At 43.9% G+C, this 23619-nt stretch overlaps 1 protein-coding gene across 2 annotated transcripts in view; it reads right to left on the bottom strand.

The window, feature by feature from the left end:
* The window catches only part of rad50 (RAD50 homolog, double strand break repair protein), a 45958-nt gene extending 22557 nt beyond the window's left edge, over positions 1-23401 (bottom strand). The window contains exons 1-15 of one of the 2 annotated variants that reach the window (XM_035781554.1): positions 23265-23401; positions 20169-20320; positions 19799-19882; positions 19412-19563; positions 7085-7270; positions 6229-6433; positions 5868-5996; positions 5321-5486; positions 3154-3347; positions 2781-2987; positions 2341-2523; positions 1875-2032; positions 1595-1770; positions 982-1219; positions 386-575 (exon numbers count right to left, since the gene is read on the bottom strand). In XM_035781554.1, the coding sequence (XP_035637447.1) occupies positions 386-575; positions 982-1219; positions 1595-1770; positions 1875-2032; positions 2341-2523; positions 2781-2987; positions 3154-3347; positions 5321-5486; positions 5868-5996; positions 6229-6433; positions 7085-7270; positions 19412-19563; positions 19799-19882; positions 20169-20297 (2397 nt within the window). In that variant the 5' untranslated portion in view covers positions 20298-20320; positions 23265-23401. Of the gene's footprint in view, positions 1-385; positions 576-981; positions 1220-1594; positions 1771-1874; positions 2033-2340; positions 2524-2780; positions 2988-3153; positions 3348-5320; positions 5487-5867; positions 5997-6228; positions 6434-7084; positions 7271-19411; positions 19564-19798; positions 19883-20168; positions 20321-22677; positions 22828-23264 lie in introns of those variants that run through there. The other variant, XM_035781555.2, reaches the window with a different exon arrangement.
* Positions 23402-23619: the final 218 nt, after the last annotated feature.

Raw genomic sequence — 23619 nt, 5'->3', positions numbered from 1 at the left:
TTCCACTGGATGTCATAAGGTGAATGCACCAATTTGTAAGTCGCTCTGGATAAGAGCGTCCGCTAAATGACTTAAATGTAAATGTAATGTATTTTTTTCCGCTTTGACAGAACGTTTTGGTATTTAATCCATTATTGCATAAGGACGTAACGTAACAAAATGTGAGAAAAGGCTTCTGAATACTTTCCGAATGCACTACATATCATTAAAAAAAATATATAATAATACTCTCGCAAGAAATCGAATACTACGACCGTTTGGATATTCGAATAACCTAGACCATCCCTGAAAGAAACAGAAATCATTGACATCTCTATATGGTGACTTTCACATTAAGAATGAAGACCACACAGGCCGTGTTATGTTAATCGTTATGTGGTCTGACCTGGTATCTGTCCATGAGGGAGATGTCCTGCAGGCAGGCCTTGGCTGTGTCCTCCTCTGACATCAGAGTGGACAGCAGGGTCTCCTGCTCCTCCACATCCCCCTTCAGCCTCTCAATGTCCCGGTTCACGTTCTGCAGCCGGTTCCTCAGCTCAGGAAGCTCCTTCTCCTGCAGCTCAGCAATAGACTGCCTGGTGGTTACCACAGCACAGAACAGGGCCTGGGTCAGCAACTCATGTGGAACAACTGAGATGAGAGTAGCATATGGCTTAGGTGGAGAAAGGGTTAAGATAATGGGACATGAGCAGTGGAGCAGGACATTTACAACAGTTTGGAGTGATAATTCTTCTGCCCCAGTCAAACAGCAGCAAGCCATACAAAATTACATATGTTTTTTCTTTCACATCCATCTATTATGAAGTACCAGAACATGATCCTCTCTCACAGGTTATGTGCAGCAGCTGCCTGATCAATATGTGTACCTCTGCATTGTACAGGCATCCACTACCATCTAGTGGAAGAAATGCAACCTAATCCAAAAGCCTATCGTCTACAATGAAAATAAACAAGCAGTAAGTACTCCCGATCCGTTCTAACCTGACAGGTTTGAGAGCCATCATGTCGTCCTTCCTCCTCTCTTTCCTCTTCAGATCCTGCTCGGTGTTCTTCAGCTTGTCAGGGACCAGGCGCAGCTTGGACTGCATGTCGTTGATGACGTCCTGGAGCTCAGCCTCCGAGGGGAAGATGCGCTGGCACACGGGGCAACAGGGCTCGCCCTCCTCTGTCAGCTGACTGATGAACTGAGTGTACACGGCTGTGGCTCCCGCCAGCATGGCTGAGCGCGCGCACACACACACACAGGGTTAATAAGCTCTGACATGATTTAAAACAGATCAGAAAATATACAGTACCAGGCAAAAGTTGACACACCTACTCATTCCAGGTTTTTTCTTAATTTAACCATTTTTTACATTGTAGAATAATAGCGAAGACATCAAAACTAGGAAATAACACAAATGGAACCATGTAGTAACAAAAAAAATGGTTAAATCAAAATATATTTTATATTTGAGATTTTTTAAAGTAGCCACTCTTTGCCTTGATTACAGTTTTGCACACTCTTGGCATTCTCTCAACCAGCTTCATGAGGTTTCATTTCCTTAACGGTATAAATTAAACCTCATATCCAACTCGTGGGCCTGTTAGTTACCTCTCTGCTTGGAAGTCTTCTCCAGGTCATCCTGCAGCTTGCCCAGGTCCTGCTGGAAGTCCTGACTGCCACACACGTTGAACATCTTCTCCTCATAGCTGGCCAGCTGCTGCTCCTTCCTCCTGATCTCTGCTGTGATGTGGCTCTTATTCTGCTCCCCTGACGCCAGCTCCTTACTGCAAGCACAGAATCACATAGACCTCAGCAACTTCTTACTGTAACAACACGAAGACAGAGCAAATACTGTATAAATGTGGCCACGTTTGACAGAAGCACTCACTTGAGCTTGGCTAGTTTCTCCCTGGTGGAGTTGATCTCTTTGGACTTGGCGTGGATCCAGTCCTCCAGCTCCCTCTTCTTAGGGAAGTGACCCAGCAGGGACACAAGATCCTCACTGTGCCTTGACTTGATCTTCCTCACCTGATCTTCTTTATCTGTCTGAGGGAAGAAGAAAGGCCCACAGTCTCATGTTACCACTGGCCAGGTTGAGAGAGTGACCTCTTGTTCCTCGTCATGGGTCAGGTTTGGGCCACAAACTAAACAACGAAGCGTACATCTTGTATACTCAGGTAGTTGTGTGTCTACTGAATATATATATATATATTTTTTTAAATCAACAATGCAGACCTGCACAGGGCTCACTACATTTCTCACATCTCAATTGTGTAGATTGACAATCTTTTAAGCTGTATAATGTCATTTAGCATATGCCGGTATCTTTAATTCTTGTTCTGAGCTGACACTACCTTATCCTTCTTGAGCATGTCCATCTGTGTGCGTGTGGTGGTGTGTGTGTTAAGGGTCTCCATTTCACGGTCCAGCCGACGCTGTGTGCGGTCCAGCTCAGCTTTGTCCTTCTGGAGCTCCAGCACCTCGGCCTTCAGCCCATCCACATTGGAGCTCTGCACCGCGCTCTCCAGCTCGCGCTCCTGCAGAGACACACCACAGATACACACAGGAATATCATGAACTTCAGTTTCCCCAACTACTACTTCGAGGCAGGACTACTATTCAACATGTAGTCGTTTGCAGCTCTGGATGTTCCTTCGGTTGTCTAAGAAAATCTACGGGGACACTAATTTAAACCCAGGCGTATACCACATCTAGTAAACACTCCGGAACGTTATCTAAGGGATAAACAACACATTCACAGATAAAAATTGCAGGCAATGTGTTGTGCGCCTACCGCTTTGGTGAGCTCTGTCTCCAGTTCCTGCAGCCGGGAGGAGGAGCCCTCCAGTCTCTGTAGGTCAGACTTGACGTTCCTCAGCTCATGCTGCTTCTTAACCTGCAGGTCTTTCTTCAGCTCCATGGTCCTCTCCAGACCAGTCTTTTTGTCTCGTATCTCATCGATGCTCTGCTGCTTCATGGCCTCCTTCTCTTGTATATCCCTCTGGAACACAGTTTGGAATACAGATGAATGGCTTGGAAGAACAAAGTTATACAACATGAATAGGGCCAGGAGTCAGTTTTAGGTTCCGTTTCCTGACCGTTAAAACTAGATCAATGGAACAAAGCTGCATCTTTCCAACCTTCGTGTGGACGGGACTTTCTCTTACCATGACCTGGTTGGCGGCCTCAGTCTCCTGGTCGAGTCTTTCTTTGACCTGGCGGTTGAAGCTCTGCAGCTGTCTGTCATTGAAGGGGGAACGGTCGTAGCCCTCCATCTCCAGATAGCCTGCCAGGGCTCTCACCTGGGAGTCACGGGCCTTCATGTTCTGGGCATGGCGATCAGCCTCCAGCTGGAGACGACCTTAACGGAGGAGAGAAACACAACATGATCAATATCAGATGAGCACCACTAATGATATTCAACATGATCTATTAGGTTTATTGGTTGCGTGTGTAGACCAACCAATACACATCAGTCTCGTGCAGGGTTTTCCCAAACTCGGTCTTGCCCCCCCCGCTGCACTTTTTGGTTTTTGCCCTAGCACTGCACAGCTGATTCAAATAACCAAAGTTTGAGGAGTCGGTTAATCAAAACAGCTGTGTGGTGCTAGGGCAAAAACCAAAACATGCACCCAGTAGAGGCCCCAGGTCAGAGTTTGGGAAAACCTGGTTTAGTGCAGGGGTCTCCAACAGGTAGATCATAGCCCACCTATGAGTTGCTTGCCAATTCATTCTGAAAGTACATGCATTTTTTTCACATGTTGCATGCAAACTGTGATAAACCTTCTGGCAAGTGTAGTCCCGTGTGGCTCACTTGGTAGAGCATGGCGCTTGCAACACCAGGGTTGTGGGTTCGACTCCCAAGGGGGACCAGTATGAAAATGTATGCTCTCACTACTGTAAGGTGCTCTGGATAAGAGCGTCTGCTATATTACTAAATGTAATGTAAAATGTACTATCCAATCAAAGCCACATTGACATCATTCTACCCCTGGTTAGCCACCATGTATCAATATCTCCCAATTAATTTCCAGCAATATTGCCCATCCCTCTGCCTGTTTGGTGCTCGTGCCTCACACACAAACTATGAGATAACACACACGTAGTAACCAAAAGTGTTATCTTCCATCTTCATGAGGAATGCTTTTCAACAGTTCCCACATATGCAGGCTGCTTTTCCTTCACCCTGCGGTCCAACTCATCCTAAACCATCTCAAATGGGTTAATTTCCAGCAATGGTGATCGTGGAGGTCAGGTCATCTGATGCAGCACTCCATCACTCTCCTTGGTCAAATAGCCCTTACACAGCCTGGAGGTGTGTTTTGGGTCACTGTCCTGTTGAATAATAAATGATAGTCCCACTAAGCACAAACCAGATGGGATGCCGCATCGCTGCAGAATGCTGCGGTAGCCATGCTGATTAAGTGTGCTTTGAATTCTAAATAAATCATTGCTAGTGTCACCATCCCCACACCATAACACTCCATCCTCCATGGTTCACAGTGGAAACTACACATGCGGATATCATCTGTTCACCTACACTGCATCTCACAAAGACACGGCGCTTGGAACCAAAAATCTCCAATTTGGACCCCAGACCAAAGGATAGATTTCCACTGGTCTAATGTCCATTACTCCGGTTTCTTGGCCCAAGCAAGTCTCTTCTTATTGGTGTCCTTTAGTAGTGATTTCTTTGCAGCAATTCGACCATGAAGGCCTGATTCACACAGTCTCCTCTGAACAGTTGATGTTGAGATGTATCGGTTTCTTGAACTCTTGTGAAGCATTTATTTGGGCTGCAATTAACTCTCACAAACTTATCCTCTGCAGCAGAGGTAACTCTGGGTCTTCCTTTCCATCTTGTGGGTGGTACAGACTTTCCCCAAAAACCGTGTCATATTAAAAATGTTTTGCACGTCAGAAATCAAGTCCTCAAGATGTATAACTTTCAAAATACAGCTGGTATGATGCATTTTAAGGTGGAATTTCTCTTTAAGCAATGAAATGGACTCTTCCACCTTCCGCTTTTGTTGTTTCTCTATGAATAATTGTAATATTGAGAATACAACAGAAAAAAAATACATGTCTTATACACCAAGGACCGGGAAAGAGCTGCAGGGTAAAGAAAATAAGAAATTGCGAGCTTTCAAATCGGCACAAAGTATTTTAAATTTTTTTTAAAAAGTAGCTCACATACTAGAAAAGGTTGGAGACCCCTGGTCTAGCGCATCGATAAAGCAAATAAACACTGACAAACTGAAATATAACATGACTTATATGCACCCAACATAGAACTCTTCATGGTTATATAGTGTAGTCACTCCAATGTCACACCTTGTTCAACTAGAAGGTCGGACTGGAGGCGGTTGAGTCTCTGGCACTCTCTCCCGGCTCGTTCCATCTCCCTCTGGCACTCTGTAAACCTCTTCTCCTTCTCCTTCACTGTCCTCTGGTGATTTTGGTACATCTCCTGCAGCTGCTCACCTGAGCCCTGGAACACCTGAGTTCGGCCACACAGCCACACAACAGGGCTTCAGTTACACAGGCCACACAGATGGATTGGAACAGGTCTTGGACATGACAGACACAACCCTTAAGGATGAAGGAAAGATGCATGAAAGGGAGAGAGTTCCAAAATGTTACAAGATATTGTCTGAATAAAGATCTGTACTGTACTGACTTGTCATCTGTAAATTTAAAGCTGCAGAGTCCAATTCGTTATCTAATAGCACTGAGATTATCGTGCTTTTCCTATACGCTAATTAAGCTCTTCTCAAAATGGACAATTGGTTCTTTGTTAGCAGATGTTGGGCTCACAAACACAAGGTGTTCCCCTTTGATGAGAATGGAATAGTGTTCTGGTGAAATGCGTCTGTCACACCTGCTCCATTTTCTCCTCCAGTTCCTGGTTGTCTTCCTCCATCTGCTTTTTCCTGCTGTCTAAAGCCTTGATGTCATTGTCGAGTTTCATCACTTTTCCCAGATTCTCATCAATGTCAACCAGTCGGTTCTGAAATAAAACAGGTAGAAATACTTAAAAAGCAGTATTAATCTAGACTTTATCCATTGCATGCCTACATTTAAAATGTAGTTACTCAAAGTAGGCTACTTTTAGACAGGACAAAAACAATTAGTTTAGCATCTAAATTGGCTTCTAAATAACGCTCTATAAAACACTAACATAAGCAGATGTAAACCATTCATCTTGTCTAGAACTAATTATCTATGGACTGAGTTCACACCTCCAGGGGTTCGATCTGGCCCGCTATCTTCTGTACGGCATCTTTGGAGGAGGCCAGCTGGGTCTCCTTGCTGGCAAGCAGCTCCCTGATCTCGAGGGCTTTATCCTTGTTCAGCTTCAGGAACTTCAGCTCCACCTGGCACTCTCTCACCTCGTTAGACTGCTTGAGCCTCAGCTGCCTCAGCGTCTCCAGCACCTTGATGTACCTGACAAGGGGAGGGAGGGAAAATGGTTGGTTCACAGCTAAATCCTTTATATCCATCAGGGTTAGAGTTAATTCCACAAATTCTAATGTAATTAAATTACCTCTCGCTATAAATTCCATTTAATTCAAATTCCTCTCAATTCCATAAATTACATTTCCAATTCAATATGATCCCCAACAATTCCACTAATTCCAATTTAATTCCCTTAGGCTTTCAGGCTGATCATGTCACGCTTGAAACAGCTTTGCTATACTGGAAATATAGATGTACAAGTGGAAACAAACCGTGGAGTAAATTTTTGATAATATTGAATCCCAATTCAATTAATTTCCAAATATTCATATTTTTACAAATCAATTCAACTGTCTAATTCCAATTCAAGAATTGAATAAGAATGTCAAATTAAATTCCCTGGTGAAATCAAATCAAAGTTTATTTGTCACGTGCGCCGAATACAACAAGTGGTAAGTAAAGAAAAAACAACAGTAAAAAGACAGGCTATATACAGTAGCGAGGCAATAAAATGTAGTGAGGCTACATACAGACGCCGGATAGTCAGGTTGATTGAGGTAGTATGTACATGTAGATATGGCTAAAGTGACTATGCATATATAATGAACAGAGAGTAGCAGTAGTTAACAACATGCGTACCTTGTGGCTGAGAAGATGGCATCAAATTTGTTCTTGAGGGGCTTCCCTTCTCCCAGGGGCCAGTTGGACTCCTCTTGGTGACAAAAGATGACATGGTCGAGGACAGCTTTAGACACACCCAGGGCTGAGATCATCTCTCTGTCCAGCTCTGCACATTTGGAGCTCAGGCTCACCTTCTCTCCATGCCTGGGAAAGCATCAACGTTTAAAAAAAGGTCCAGTGCATTCAAAAACACACACGCATTCAAAAGTTTGGGGTAACTTAGAAATGTCCTTTGTTTTTAAAAGAAAAAAGGCACATTTTTTGTCCATTAAAATAACAAAATGATCAGAAATACAGTTTAGACATTGTTAATGTTGTAAATGGCTTTTGTTGTAAATTACTTTTGTAGCTGGAAATGGCTGATTTTAATGGGATATCTACATACGCGTACAGAGGCCCATTATCAGCAACCAAGTTAGCTAATCAAAGTTTATAATTTTAAAAGGCTAATTGGTCATTAGAAAACCCTTTTGCAATTATGTTAGCTTAGCTGAAAACCGTTGTGGCGATTTAAAGCAATAAAACTGGATTTCTTTAGACTAGTTGAGTATCTGGAGCATCAGTATTTGTGGGTTTGATTATAGGCTCAAAATGTCCAGAAACAGAACTTTCTTCTGAAACTCCACCAGTCTATTGTTGTTCTGAGAAATGAAGGCTATTCAATGCGAGAAATTGCCAAGAAACTGAAGATCTCATACAACACTGGACTACTCCCTTCACAGAACAGCGCAAACGGTTCTAACCAGAATAGAAAGAGTGGGAGGCCCGGTGCACAACTGAGCAAAAGACAAGTATATCAGTGTGCTTTTTATTTTATTTTTTAAAAGGACATTTCTAAGTGACCCCAAACTTTTGAACGGTAGTGTATATAGAGTACTATGGATGCACGATATATCGGTGAACATATCGGAATCGGACGATATTAGATAAAAATGCCAATGTCTAGTATGACGCCCCGATGTGCAAAACCGATTTCAAAGCTGACGTGCATACCTATATAACGTAGGTACATGATGTAATGACGCCATGTAAAATGTTGTGCTATATCTGCAACATAGCATTCCGAAACTAGCTCAATGTCTGCTGTGTGGATCGAGCAGTCATTTGAAAGAGTAATAATTTCAGCGATATCCATTAAAGCCAAGATAATGGAATTCATTGCCCTTGACAATCAACTGTTCTCTATCGTGGGTGATGTTGGCTTTCGCTGATCGAGCCCCAGTACACACTACCAAGTGCGCAATTTTTTCACAGTAATAGCGTCACTGCTATTAGCGCCACGACATGCATACTAGGGAATGCCATTTGGGTCTTTGCATGTCAAAAAAGAAAGCTGTACAGAAAAGTCTGCAAACAAGCAAACACCGGCCATGAACGATGCGTTTACAATAGAGCGTTGGCAATGAAGCACAATTTGTTCAACCTAGCTAGCACCAATACAAACAGCCTGAAAACAATGACCAGTAGAAACTGCAGTCATTTTCATTATTCTTAGCAACGATTCACAAATCCTTGTGAGTAAGTATTAGCTAGTTTGCCACTTGTTGTTCGCCTATTGAAATTGAACTTCTGTTCATGAAAATAAATAGCTAGTCAGCAACTTAACCCTGTTGCCCAAAGCTAACTTTATAAGCAGCCAGCTAGTTTCATCTGGCTCGTGAGGCTCGACCGCACCAGGTTGAGTTGTGAAGCTAGCCACAATAAGGATTAGGCACAAAAGTGGAATTTGCAGTTTGCCTTCAAAATAAAAGTGTGTAATTTACAGTAATTGAAATTAATACAAATAGTACAATTATGCCATACCTCTATTTTGAAGGCTAACCACAAATTCCACTATTGTGGCTAGTCCTTATTGTTGCTAGCGTTACATAGATGGTCCGACCACCATTAATCACAAAACTGTCTTATAAATTAGGGTTGTTTTAGATGATACCTAGCGATTAGTTAGCTAGCTACTGAAACAAGTGTCATGTATCTTTTCTCACACGCCACGACCCAAACGGCATTCCATAGAAATCCTGGTTGAGAATGAAACGACTGAACAAATGAACAACGTAACAGCACAGCAAGTAAGTGAAATAAATAGGTTTTGATTAGGTTTCCGTTAATGGGGACATACGTCAATGCCAACAAAATTACTTTTTGGCCAGGGTGTGTGTAACCTTTATTTAACTAGGCAAGTCAGTTAAGAACAAATTCATACTTACAATGACGGCCCGGACAACACTGGGCCAATTGTGCGCCGCACTATGGGACTCCCAATCCCGGCCGGATGTGATACAGCCTGGATTCGAACCAGTGACTGTAGTGACGCCTCTTGCACAGACGCAGTGCCTTAGACCGCTGCGTCCATGTGTGTGTTTTAACTATTTAACTCTTCCAGAATGCTTAAAAAGGCAACTAACATTGTAAATATCGGTATTGGTTTTATTTTATTTATTTATATCGGAATCTACCAAAAATGTCATATTGGTGCATCACTATACAGTACCAGTCAAAAGTTGACACACACTCATTCAAGGGTTTCTTTATTTTTCACATTGTAGAATAATAGTCAAGACATCAAAACTATGAAATAACACATATGGAATCATGTACAGTTGTGGCCAAAAGTTGAGGACAAATATTAATTACCAAAGTTTGCTGCTTCAGTATCTTTAGATATTTTTGTCAGATGTTACTATGGAATACTGAAGTATAATTACAAGCATTTCATAAGTGTCAAATACTTTTGACAATTACATGAAGTTGATGCAAAGAGTTAATATTTACAGTGTTCACCCTTCTTTTTCAAGACCTCTGCAATCCGCTCTGGCATGCTGTCAATTAACTTCTGGGCCACAACCTGACTGATGACAGCCCTTTCTTGCATAATCAATGCTTGGAGTTTGTGGGTTTTTGTTTGTCCTCCAGCCTCTTGAGGATTGACCACAAGTTCAATAAGATCTGGGGAGTTTCCTGGCCATGGACCCAAAATATCGATGTTTTGTTCGCCAAGCCACTTAGTTATCACTTTTGCCTTATGGCAAGGTGCTCCACCATGCTGGAAAAGGCATTCGTCACCAAACTGTTCCTGGATGGTTGGGAGAAGTTGCTCTCGGAGGATATGTTGGTACCATTCTTTATTCATGGCTGTGTTCTTAGGAAAAATTGTGAGTGAGCCCACTCCCTTGGCTGAGAAGAAACCCCACACATGAATGGTCTCAGGATGCTTTACTGTTGGCATGACGCAGGACTGATTGTAAGCGCTCATCTTGTCTTCTCCGGACACGCTTTTTTCTGGATGCCCCAAACAATCGGAAAGGGGATTCATCAGAGAAAATAACTTTACCCCAGTCCTCAGCAGTCCAATCCTTTCGCAGAATATCAGTCTGTCCCTGATGTTTTTCCTGGAGAGATGTGGCTTCATTGCTGCCCTTCTTGACACCAGGCCATCCTCCAAAAGTCTTTGCCTCACACCTGCCTCCTGCCATTCCTGAGCAAGCTCTGTACTGGTGGTGCCCCGATCCCGCAGCTGAATCAACTTTAGGAGACAGTTCTGGCGCTTGCTGGACTTTCTTGGGCGCCCTGAAGCCTCGTTCACAACAATTGAACCACTCTCCTTGAAGTTCTTGATGATCCGATAAATGGTTGATTTAGGTGCAATCTTACTGGCAGCAATATCCTTGCCTGTGAAGCCCTTTTTGTGCAAAGCAATGATGATGGCACGTGTTTCCTTGCAGGTAACCGTGGTTGACAGAAGAAGACCAATGATTCCAAGCACCACTCTCCTTTTTAAGCTTCCAGTCTGTTATTCGAACTCAGTATGACAGAGTGATCTCCAGTCTTGTCAACACACACCTGTGTTAACGAGAGAATCACTGACATGATGTCAGCTGGTCCTTTTGTGGCAGGCCTGAAATGCAGTGGAAATGTTTTTTTTTAGGGATTCAGTTCATTTGCATGGCAAATTGCAATTAATTGCAATTCATCTGATCACGCTTCATAACATTCTGGAGTATATGCAAATTGCCATCGTACAAACTGAGGCAGCAGACTGAAAATGAATATTTATGTCATTCTCAACTTTTGGCCACGACTGTAGTAATCTCAAATATATTTATATTTGAGATTCTTCAAAGTAGCCACCCTTTGCCTTGGTTACAGCTTTGGCACACTCTTGGTATTATCTCAACCAGCTTCATGAGGTAGTCACCTGGAATGCATTTCAGATGACAGGTGTGCCTTGTTAATGTTAAGAATTTATTTCCTTCTTAATGTATTTGAGCCAATCAGTTGTGTTGTGACAAGGTAGGGGTGGTATACAGAATATAGCCCTATTTGGTAAAATACCAAGTCCATATTATGGCAAGAACAGCTCAAATAAGCGCAGAGAAAAAAAACTGTCCATCATTACATCATCATCCATCTATAACTTTGTTGAGCGTCAGAATACATTTTAAATACACTACATGGCCAAATGAATGGATTTGGCCATTTCACCCACATCTGTTGCTGACAGGTGAATAGAATTGTGTACACAGCCATGCAATCTCCATAGACTAATCTTGTCAGTAACATGGCCTTATTGAAGATCTGACTTTCCAAGATGCACCGTCATAGGATGCCAACTTTCCAAAAAGTCAGTTCGTCAAATTTCTGCACTGCTAGAGCTTCCCTGGTCAACTCTAAGTGCTGTTATGAAATGGAAACAACAGCTCAGCCGCAAAGTGGTAGGCCACACAAGCTCACAGAACAGGACTGCCAAATGCTGAAGCATGTAGTGTAAAAATTGTCTGTCCTCGGTTGCAACACTCACTACCGAGTTCCAAACTGCCTCGGGAAGAAAAGTCAGCACAAGAACTGTTCGTCAGAAACTTCATGAAATGGGTTTCCATGGCCGAGCAGCTGCAAACAAGCATGCAGATCACCATGCACAATGCTAAGTGTTGGCTGGAGTGGTGTAAAGCTCGCCACCATTGGACTCTGGAGAAGTGGAAACACGCTCTCTGGCGTGATGAACAATTCACCATCTGGCAGTCCGACGGACAAATCTTGATTTGCCGGAAGCCAGGAGAACACTACTTGCCCGAATGCATAGTGCCAACTGTAAAGTTTGGTGGAGGAGGAATAATGGTCTGGGGCTGTTTTTCATGGTTCGAGCTAGGCCCCTTAGTTCCAGTGAACGGAAATCTTAACACTACAGCATACAACGACATTCTAGAGGATTCTGTGCTTCCTACTCTGTGGCAACAGTTTGGGAAAGGCCCTTTCCTGTTTCAGCATGACAATGCCCCCGTGCACAAAGTGAGGTTCATACAGAAATGGTTTTCGAGATCTGTGTGGAAGAACTTGACTGGACAGAGTCCTGACATCAACAATGAGCTCCTGTATATATTGAGATTTAAATGTTTTTTTAGAGTGAAGTACATCGAAAAAATCAAGAGAAAACTGCAAGACTCAATAGAAGACAAAACAAGGAACAAACCAAAAAGACAGGCTTTTGAAAAATTAACTATTTTTCATAAAATTGTACAGTTATCTTAGCTAGCTGAATTGCTAGCAGAATTGTTTACTTGTTGCTAAGCAGTTGCTAGGGACTCTCCTGGAAGAAGCTAGCTAGCTTACAAAGAATAACAACAAAAATATCTAGTTAACAGAAGAAAGGAAGACAAAATAAGGACAAAAGAAGGACAGAAGAAAAAGGAAAAGAAAGAGGACAACAAAGTGAAACAGTCAGCACTTCTATTGCAACTTCGTATTTCGTCGTCCTAACGTAGTCTACACTGCTATCTGCCCAGCAGCTAGCCAGCTAGCAAACGTCCACCGTCTACCGAATAGCAGCACTGTAGAAACTATTACACTCAACTGAACGACTTGATTAGTGTAGTGTTAGCTAGCTACATAGTTGTCTTTGCTGTCTTCGTATCCAAGATAATTGTGTAGTTTAGAGCGTGTAGTCTTAGAGTGATTATCTTAATTTACCGAGGTTAGCTAGCCAGCTATTTGTCGTCCTTAACGTAGGAGACACTGCTAGCTAGCCAACAGCTAGCCAACGTCTACTGAATAGAACTTCCGCACTCAACAACCCGGTCGCATTCCGCTTCGCTCCACAGGTAGTATCACATTTTCATTTCATTTCATTACAGCACAACGGTTTGATTTGCTTGATCGTAGCTAGCTACATAGCTAGCTACATAGCCGTCTGTGTATCAAAGATAATTGTGTAGTCTAGAGCGATTTTCTAGGTTAGCTAGCCAGCTATTGTCGTTCTTTTAACGCAACGTAACGTAATCAACACTGCTAGCTAGCCAGCTAGCCCCGAATAGCAGCACTGTAGAAACTATTACACTCAACGGAACGACTTGATTAGTGTAGTGTCAACAACGCAGCCACTGCCAGCTAGCCAGCTAGCCCCGAATAGCAGCACTGTAGAAACTATTACACTCAACGGAACGACTTGATTAGTGTAGTGTCAACAACGCAGCCACTGCCAGCTAGCCTACAAAGTCAACAACGCAGCCACTGCCAGCTAGCCTACTTCAGCAGTACTGTATCATTTTAATCATTTTAGTCAATAAGATTCTTGCTACGTAAGCTTAACTTTCTGAACATTCGAGACGTGTAGTCCACTTGTCATTCCAATCTCCTTGCATTAGCGTAGCCTCTTCTGTAGCCTGTCAACTATGTGTCTGTCTATCCCTGTTATCTCCTCTCTGCACAGACCATACAAACGCTCCACACCGCGTGGCCGCGGCCACCCTAATCTGGTGGTCCCAGCGCGCACGACCCACGTGGAGTTCCAGGTCTCCGGTAGCCTCTGGAACTGCCGATCTGCGGCCAACAAGGCAGAGTTCATCTCAGCCTATGCCTCCCTCCAGTCCCTCGACTTCTTGGCACTGACGGAAACATGGATCACCACAGATAACACTGCTACTCCTACTGCTCTCTCTTCGTCCGCCCACGTGTTCTCGCACACCCCGAGAGCTTCTGGTCAGCGGGGTGGTGGCACCGGGATCCTCATCTCTCCCAAGTGGTCATTCTCTCTTTCTCCCCTTACCCATCTGTCTATCGCCTCCTTTGAATTTCATGCTGTCACAGTTACCAGCCCTTTCAAGCTTAACATCCTTATCATTTATCGCCCTCCAGGTCCCCTCGGAGAGTTCATCAATGAGCTTGATGTCTTGATAAGCTCCTTTCCTGAGGATGGCTCACCTCTCACAGTTCTGGGCGACTTTAACCTCCCCACGTCTACCTTTGACTCATTCCTCTCTGCCTCCTTCTTTCCACTCCTTTCCTCTTTTGACCTCACCCTCTCACCTTCCCCCTACTCACAAGGCAGGCAATACGCTCGACCTCATCTTTACTAGATGCTGTTCTTCCACTAACCTCATTGCAACTCCCCTCCAAGTCTCCGACCACTACCTTGTATCCTTTTCCCTCTCGCTCTCATCCAACACTTCCCACACTGCCCCTACTCGGATGGTATCGCGCCGTCCCAACCTTCGCTCTCTCTCCCCCGCTACTCTCTCCTCTTCCATCCTATCATCTCTTCCCTATGCTCAAACCTTCTCCAACCTATCTCCTGATTCTGCCTCCTCAACCCTCCTCTCCTCCCTTTCTGCATCCTTTGACTCTCTATGTCCCCTATCTTCCAGGCCGGCTCGGTCCTCCCCTCCCGCCTCCGTGGCTCGACGACTCATTGCGAGCTCACAGAACAGGGCTCCGGGCAGCCGAGCGGAAATGGAGGAAAACTCGCCTCCCTGCGGACCTGGCATCCTTTCGCTCCCTCCTCTCTACATTTTCCTCCTCTGTCTCTGCTGCTAAAGCCACTTTCTACCACTCTAAATTCCAAGCATCTGCCTCTAACCCTAGGAAGCTCTTTGCCACCTTCTCCTCCCTCCTGAATCCTCCTCCCCCTCTCCCCCTCCTCCCTCTCTGCAGATGACTTTGTCAACCATTTTGAAAAGAAGGTCGACGACATCCGATCCTCGTTTGCTAAGTCAAACGACACCGCTGGTTCTGCTCACACTGCCCTACCCTGTGCTCTGACCTCTTTCTCCCCTCTCTCTCCAGATGAAATCTTGCGTCTTGTGACGGCCGGCCGCCCAACAACCTGCACGCTCGACCCTATCCCCTCCTCTCTTCTCCAGACCATTTCCGGAGACCTTCTCCCTTACCTCACCTCGCTCATCAACTCATCCCTGACCGCTGGATACGTCCCTTCCGTCTTCAAGAGAGCGAGAGTTGCACCCCTTCTGAAAAAACCTACACTCGATCCCTCCGATGTCAACAACTACAGACCAGTATCCCTTCTTTCTTTTCTCTCCAAAACTCTTGAACGTGCCGTCCTTGGCCAGCTCTCCCGCTATCTCTCTCAGAATTACCTTCTTGATCCAAATCAGTCAGGTTTCAAGACTAGTCATTCAACTGAGACTGCTATTCTCTGTATCACGGAGGCGCTCCGCACTGCTAAAGCTAACTCTCTCTCCTCTGCTCTCATCCTTCTAGACCTATCGGCTGCCTTCGATACTGTGAACCATCAGATCCTCCTCTCCACCCTCTCCGAGTTGGGCATCTCCGGCGCGGCCCACGCTTGGACTGCGTCCTACCTGACAGGTCGCTCCTACCAGGTGGCGTGGCGAGAATCTGTCTCCTCACCACGCGCTCTCACCACTGGTGTCCCCCAGGGCTCTGTTCTAGGCCCTCTCCTATTCTCGCTATACACCAAGTCACTTGGCTCTGTCATAACCTCACATGGTCTCTCCTATCATTGCTATGCAGACGACACACAATTAATCTTCTCCTTTCCCCCTTCTGATGACCAGGTGGCGAATCGCATCTCTGCATGTCTGGCAGACATATCAGTGTGGATGACGGATCACCACCTCAAGCTGAACCTCGGCAAGACGGAGCTGCTCTTCCTCCCGGGGAAGGACTGCCCGTTCCATGATCTCGCCATCACGGTTGACAACTCCATTGTGTCCTCCTCCCAGAGCGCTAAGAACCTTGGCGTGATCCTGGACAACACCCTGTCGTTCTCAACTAACATCAAGGCGGTGGCCCGTTCCTGTAGGTTCATGCTCTACAACATCCGCAGAGTACGACCCTGCCTCACACAGGAAGCGGCGCAGGTCCTAATCCAGGCACTTGTCATCTCCCGTCTGGATTACTGCAACTCGCTGTTGGCTGGGCTCCTGCCTGTGCCATTAAACCCCTACAACTCATCCAGAACGCCGCAGCCCGTCTGGTGTTCAACCTTCCCAAGTTCTCTCACGTCACCCCGCTCCTCCGCTCTCTCCACTGGCTTCCAGTTGAAGCTCGCATCCGCTACAAGACCATGGTGCTTGCCTACGGAGCTGTGAGGGGAACGGAACCTCAGTACCTCCAGGCTCTGATCAGGCCCTACACCCAAACAAGGGCACTGCGTTCATCCACCTCTGGCCTGCTCGCCTCCCTACCACTGAGGAAGTACAGTTCCCGCTCAGCCCAGTCAAAACTGTTCGCTGCTCTGGCTCCCCAATGGTGGAACACACTCCCTCACGACGCCAGGACAGCGGAGTCAATCACCACCTTCCGGAGACACCTGAAACCCCACCCCTTTAAGGAATACCTAGGATAGGATAAAGTAATCCTTCTCACCCCCCTTAAAAGATTTAGATGCACTATTGTAAAGTGGCTGTTCCACTGGATGTCATAAGGTGAATGCACCAATTTGTAAGTCGCTCTGGATAAGAGCGTCTGCTAAATGACTTAAATGTAATGTAAATGTAATCAACATGTAGGGCTGCATGATATGAGCAACAAAAACCAAAAACCTAAATATTGTGATTTGACTTGCGAAATTGATCAAAACACTTGGGGGAAATTGTTGGAATCATGGAAATAATTATTGGGCACTTAAAAAAAAAACTTCAATTTTACCCCCTTTTCGTGGTATCCAATTGTTAGTAGTTACTATCTCGTCTCATTGCTACAGCTCCCGTATGGGCTCGGGAGAGACGAAAGTCGAAGGCCATGTATCTAAACTTCCGACATCAACTGTATATTGGTTGTCACGCTCAACGAATAAAGCCTAACTTTGCGTAAGCCATTTTATAAACATTTGAATGCCGAAGGTGACGCTCTCGATGGTCACCAATCGAAGCGAGCTTTTCGCAGCTGTTTGACTAGGCTACTAATATTGCCTGGGATTTTTCAGCATGAAAAATGACTTGTAGATCAATGACTGTCAACATAATTATGTGATAAGTTCAACACTGATGGAGAGGACAGCTGTATTTTCGGAAGGAATAAATCATTTGAGCACCGCTAAAAATTGGTGAATGGGCGATTCGTAACATTTGAATAGATTTTCTGACCAATGCATGTTGCATTTGGATTGCCTCATTTGGATTGGTTTGTGGGTCCCGCGGACCAATGCACTCCTATCTTACACATCTGAACCGGGACTGTTACGTAGCGGTGAATCGTTACATCCCTAATATGCGTGATGTAAAGAAAATACAAAAATAAATGTCTGTCTCATAACATTGTCATAAATACGGTCTCCAGTCTATAGGCTACAGAAAAAACACATAATAAAGAGTAGCCTGTAGGCTACATTACTTTAGATATAGAGTCCCGTGTGGCACAGTTGGTAAAGCATGGCTCTTGCAATGTCAGGGTTGTGGGCTCGATTCCTATGGGCGACCAGTACGAAAAAAGTAAGAAAATGTATGAACTCACTAGTGTAAGTCGCTTTGGATAAGAGCATCTGCTAAATGACAAAAATGTAAATGTAAAAATAGAAAACAAGCATAGTTTAGGTGTGGCAGGTACCCTAGCGGTTAAGAGTGTTGGGCCAATAATCTAAGGGTTGCCGATTCGAATACCTAAGCCGACTAGGTGAAATATATATGTTGATGTACCCTTGAGAAAGGCACTTAACCCTAATTTCTCCTCTAAGTCGCTCTGGATAAGAGCATCTACTAAATTCCTAAAATGTTTTTTTTTTGTAAATGTAAATTTGACCGGTCATGCATATCGGGCTATAGATTAATTGGCATAATTGTGTGGCATTTATTTGAGGCGTGTGTATTTGTTGTCATGCATCTTATCACACAGCATACAGAGCCTAGTTTGAGGAGCGGAATATCCTATCACCTGTCAGACAGTGTGAAAGTAGCTCCTCAAAAAGCATGTACTGGAATGAAACCTGATTTTGTAAGCCCAGTTATATTGCGCAACAAATCATTCTAAATGCAATCACGTGTTAAAAACTTTGCTGACCACGATTAAAAAGGAGCTATTTCTATACCTCAACTCGTAATTAAAGTGTGCCACCCAATCGGGTGCATAGGCAATAGCCTGTCTACCGCTGACAATCAGCACTTTGCAATGGGAGCTTGAGGCAGTAAAATTGTTTGAAACCTGAACGTTTTACTGAGGAGCGTCTTGCATTGCCAAATCCATCCATAGAAACGAGGAAATTATGTTATAGACCTTCCTCATGCCATTAACCAGCAATTCTCTCCTGTTCTATTGGTTTTCAAATCCACTTTATTCCGTTGTCCAGAAGCCAAAAGCACAATCCTAGTCATATTAGAAATCTATCATTGTTGTTGCTATTGGATTACCCCACTAAGTTTCTAACAGATGTTCATCTCTGTCACATATGGAACTGCTTATATTAGGTACGCTGTTTAGAACTGTGTTTTCCACCAATTGTATTAGTTGCTTCATTACAGTAGTTGCATGTTCAATAATAGGCTATATCCTTTTGACTAAGATGATAGGCTTGCTATTGTTTCCATTAAGCTCTTAACAAAAAATGTCCGGTCCTTGTATGCATGCATAGTATCAGAGGTGGCAGGGAAGCAAGAGTCCGAAATAAGCCCAATGCGTTTCTATGGGCTTATTTTGGGCCTAAGCTTGTCGCCTGCCTTGTCGCCTTGGGAGGAAATATAAGCATCTCGTCATTATATACAGATCTCTGATAGTATGTTCTGTTGGTCACATCATTTTACTGTAAGGACGTATTTTTTTACCGTTTGATGACGGGTTAATGAGGCTCAATTAGTCGGAGGCAAAATTGACCAAAATGTATATCCCTAGTCCGTATAATGTGTATATGTTTTCGGAGAGAATTATGTGATGCGTTGTGTTGTTGGTGTGTCGATCAGCTTCGCTCGGAAAATGTCCCCCTCGTCAACATTCGACCCTAGGCACCTGCCAAATGGGTGGGCCGGTCCTGTGTACAATATAGTGCCTACCACTTCTCTTGAACATATTCTGTGGTTAAGGTAGAGTAACACTTAAACTCACTTGATCCTGGTGATGACCCCCTCCAGACTTCTGAACTCAGTCTTCTTGCCCTTCTGTGTTGCCTGCATGGACCTTTGAACTGCCACCTTGTCTCCATTTAGATCGGTGAACTGCAGTCGGATCTGAGCTCGCACGTCAGTCTCATGAGCATCCTAACACACCAAAGGCAATATTAGGTACCTCTTATGCATGACAACCAGGGCCTAGGAACTGTGTATGCCACGGAGGATGCTATAAATACGAGTCCTGGGTTTTCGCTGATGAGAAAAAAACCTCCAGGCCTTTGTTATGAATAATGTTGACAAAACATTCATATTTCTCTGCTTTGCATTGATGTATAAACAAACTCACTTGCAAAGCCAACCAAGACAGACAAGAGGTCCTCACCTTTGGATCATGAACAAATGTATTCCCTTTGCTTCCTGGGGGAAATTCACCAGCTGTTACATACTTCAGACACTCAATGATAGTCTGTGGCCAGAGGAGGAAAAAAAAGGGATTAAAATAAGTCCTTGAATCTACCAGCATAGCTAACTGTCTGCAATGCACACCAACCAATGGAAGCAGGCTAGGTCAAAATCATGCAATACTGTGCATCTCGCACCCACTATCCCATCAAGAAGTGTGATAAGGTTTTGCATTTATCGGCTAATGATCCCTTTCTATGGTAATGTCAATGAATGTAATGTTATGTGATACTAACTTTTTTTGTTGTTGCAGGGCAGCATACAAGTTGTATAAATCTCATGCAACCTACCGTTTTACCAGCACCATTGGGTCCCACTAACACAGTCAAGGGATTAAAGAATGATATGACTTGTTTGTCTTTGTCTTCCACTCCAAAGCTCCTCACACCGAGGATGCTCATCTTCTCAATTCTGGACATATTTGCACCTTTATTGGGTTCAGCTGGGGAACAAGAGCTTAAATGAGCATTCTCAGCAGATGCCAACTTCTAATAGCAAAAGTAATTTAATTACCGAATGGGCAAACATGCATGTAATTGGCTCGTGAAAACACCCCTTAGTCTCGTGTGACCCCACTGACAGTTTGGGTCAAATCTTTGTTGAACTTTCGCTATCTAACCTATCCTGCGGTGTATTGTGTTTAGCTCCACCCAGTGTACAAAACATTAAGAACACCTGCCCTTTCCATGACAGACTGACCAGGAGAAAGCTAAACCCTTATTGATGTCCACTTCAATCAGTGTAGATGGAGAGGAGACAGGTGAAAGCTGCACCATGCAGAAGTCGCTCCGCCATTTCCTAAAATTCTAGTGTCTAGTTTCAATGTGACAAAACAAGCATGTACAGTGCCTTCAGAAAGTATTCAGACCCCTTGCCCTTTTCCACTTTGTTTCGTTACAGCCTTCCTTTAAAATGGACGAAAGAATAACATATAAAAAATTTATGAAATTTAAATGTAAAAAAAAAGAAGCTCAGGAATCTACACACAATATATTCCCCATAATGACAAAGTAAAAACAGGTTCAAACATTGTCGAAAATGTATTTATTTTTAAACAGAAATACCTTATTTACAGAAGTATTCAGAACTTTGCTATGAGACAAAATTGAGCTCAGGTGCATGTTGTTTCCATTGATCATCCTTGAAAATGTTTGTACCCTTTCATTGGGGTCCAATTATGGTAAAGCCAAAAGATTGGACATGATTTGGGAAGGCACACACGTCTATATAAGGTCCCACAGTTTACAGTGCATGTCAGAGCAAAATCCAAGCAATGAGGTTGAAGTACTTGTCCGTAGTGCTCGAGACAGGATTGTGTTGAGGCACAGATCTGGGAAAGGGTACCAAAAAATGTCTGCAGCATTGAAGGTCCCCAAGAACACAGTGGCCTCCATTCTTAAATGGAAGAAGTTTGGAACCCCCAAGACACTTCCTAGAGCTGGCCACCCAGCCAAACTGAGCAATCGGGGGAGAAGGGCCTTGGTCAGAGAGGTGACCAAGAACCCGATGGTCACTGACAGAGCTCCAGAGTTCCTCTGTGGAGATGAGAACCTTCCAGAATGACAACCATCTCTACAGCGCTCCACCAATCAAGCCTTTATAGTAGTGGCCCAAAGGAAGACACTCCTCAGTAAAAGGGACATGACAGCCCACTTGGAGTTTGCCAGAAGGCACCTGAAGACACTCAGACCATGAGAAACGTGATCATCTTTGGCCTGAATGCCAACCGTCACGTATGGAGGAAACCAAGCACCATCCCTATGGTGACACATGGTGGTGGCAGCATCATGCTGTGGGGATGTTTTTCACGGCAGTGACTGAAAGACTAGTCAGTATCGAGGCAAAGATGAACAGAGCAAAGTACAGAGAGATCCTTGATGAAAACCTGCTCAGGACCTCAAACTGGAGCGAAGGTTCACCTTCCAACAGGACAACGACACGAAGCACACGCCCAAGACACAACAGGAGTGGCTTCAGGACAAGTCTCTGAATGTCCTTGAGTGACCCAGTCAGAGCCCGGACTTGAACCTGATCGAGCATCTCTTTGGAGAGAACTGAAAATAGCTGTGCAGCCACGTTCCCCATCCAACCTGACAGAGCTTGAGAGGATCTGCAGAGAAGAATGCAAGAAACTCCCCAAATACAAGTGTGCCAAGCTTGTAGTGTCCGACCCAAGAACACAAGGCTGTAATCACTGCCAAAGGTGCTTTGACAAATTACTGAGTAAAGGGCCTGAATAATTTAAATACATTTGTAAAAACCTGTTTTTGCTTTGTGTGTATATAGTTTTTTTTCATCAATTTAAAAATAAGGCTGTAACCTAACAATGTGGAAAAAGTCAAGGGGTCTGAATACTTTCCAAAGACACTATTTTTCACTTTAGAAAAATAAGTGTTAACTGCATTGTTGGTTAATGTCTTGTAAGTAAGCATTTCACTGTAAGGTTGTATTCAGCGCATGTGACAAATACAATTTGTTTTGCATAGTGTAGATTATCATTGTACAATCCAAACAGCTGTGAAATATACTTTCCATAACCAAAAATATTGTATTTTCTGCTGTTCAAGGTTGGTGTAAAAAAAAAAAAAAGTGAGAAAAAAGAACGCAAATAGCGAACAGAACACACCTACCCTTTCGTAGACTTACCTTCAATAAAAAAAAACACATCTAGAACTCACCTTCCTATGTGAATTTGGTCGGGTTGGCCAAAAAGTTAAAACTTCATACAATTGAGACATGGATTGCGTATGTGTTTCATTCAGACGTTGAACGGGCAAGACAACATATCTTACTTAGTACCTTAGAATGGATCATGGTAGTAGCTGTGCCATGCACTCCGGCTTGTGTCAAGAAATGCAACGCTGCTGGGTTTCTCACGCTCAACAGTTTTCAGTGTGTATTAAGAATGGTCTACCACCCAAAGGACATCCAGACATCTTGACACAACCTTGGGAAGCATCGGAGTCAACCTGGGCCAGCATCCCTGTGGAACGCTTTCGACATCTTGTAGAGTCCACGCCCCAACAAACTGAGGCTTTTCTGTGAGGGCAAACTCAATACTAGGGAGGTGTTCTTAAATGTTTTGTACACTGTATATCGTAACATAGAAGCTAGCTATTAATTTGGAAACATTGCAAAAGCACAGTATCGATTTGGACAACACGGGCATGTGTGACTATCAACAGCAATGAGCAGATAATGTCTAACAAGCTAACGTTACTGGTAGCTAGCTAGCTTGCAAGCAAACTTCGAAAGCTAACGTTAGCTTAGAGACCAACAGCGAATTACTTTTCACTATTTAAAATGTGAACAGAAAGACCAACAATTGCAATGAGAAGAATGTACGGAGGCATCTTGAGACAATAAAGCATGTCGAAAAAAATTACCTTATTTTTTTAGCAGCGAAAGTTCTTACTAGACTTGCCGCGCTGACCAAAACCATGACGTCGCAGCATCCGCTCATCAAAGGCAACTACCGGTGTTATTACTTTTTTTGTCCGGTAGAGGGCAGGCAAAAACTGTGGGTCAGATATGTTGTGGCCAAGGAAGAAAAAAATACTTGATATCTTCGTCTTTGAGATTTGATTGGCGGATCGCATCCAACTTTTCGGTGCGTACTGTACTGGTGTGTGAGGCCATTCAGAGCCTACCTACATTATATTATTTGATACAATAATAACTAATAATTAAAATTAAAATTGCCCTCTCTAAAAAAAACACACCACCCATTCCAATATTTAA

This window comes from Oncorhynchus keta, chromosome 12, assembly GCF_023373465.1.
Source record: "Oncorhynchus keta strain PuntledgeMale-10-30-2019 chromosome 12, Oket_V2, whole genome shotgun sequence".
In the NCBI taxonomy this organism is placed as follows: domain Eukaryota; kingdom Metazoa; phylum Chordata; class Actinopteri; order Salmoniformes; family Salmonidae; genus Oncorhynchus; species Oncorhynchus keta.
Note: the sequence above shows the minus strand (reverse complement) of the source record. Positions and strands in the feature narration are given on the sequence as shown.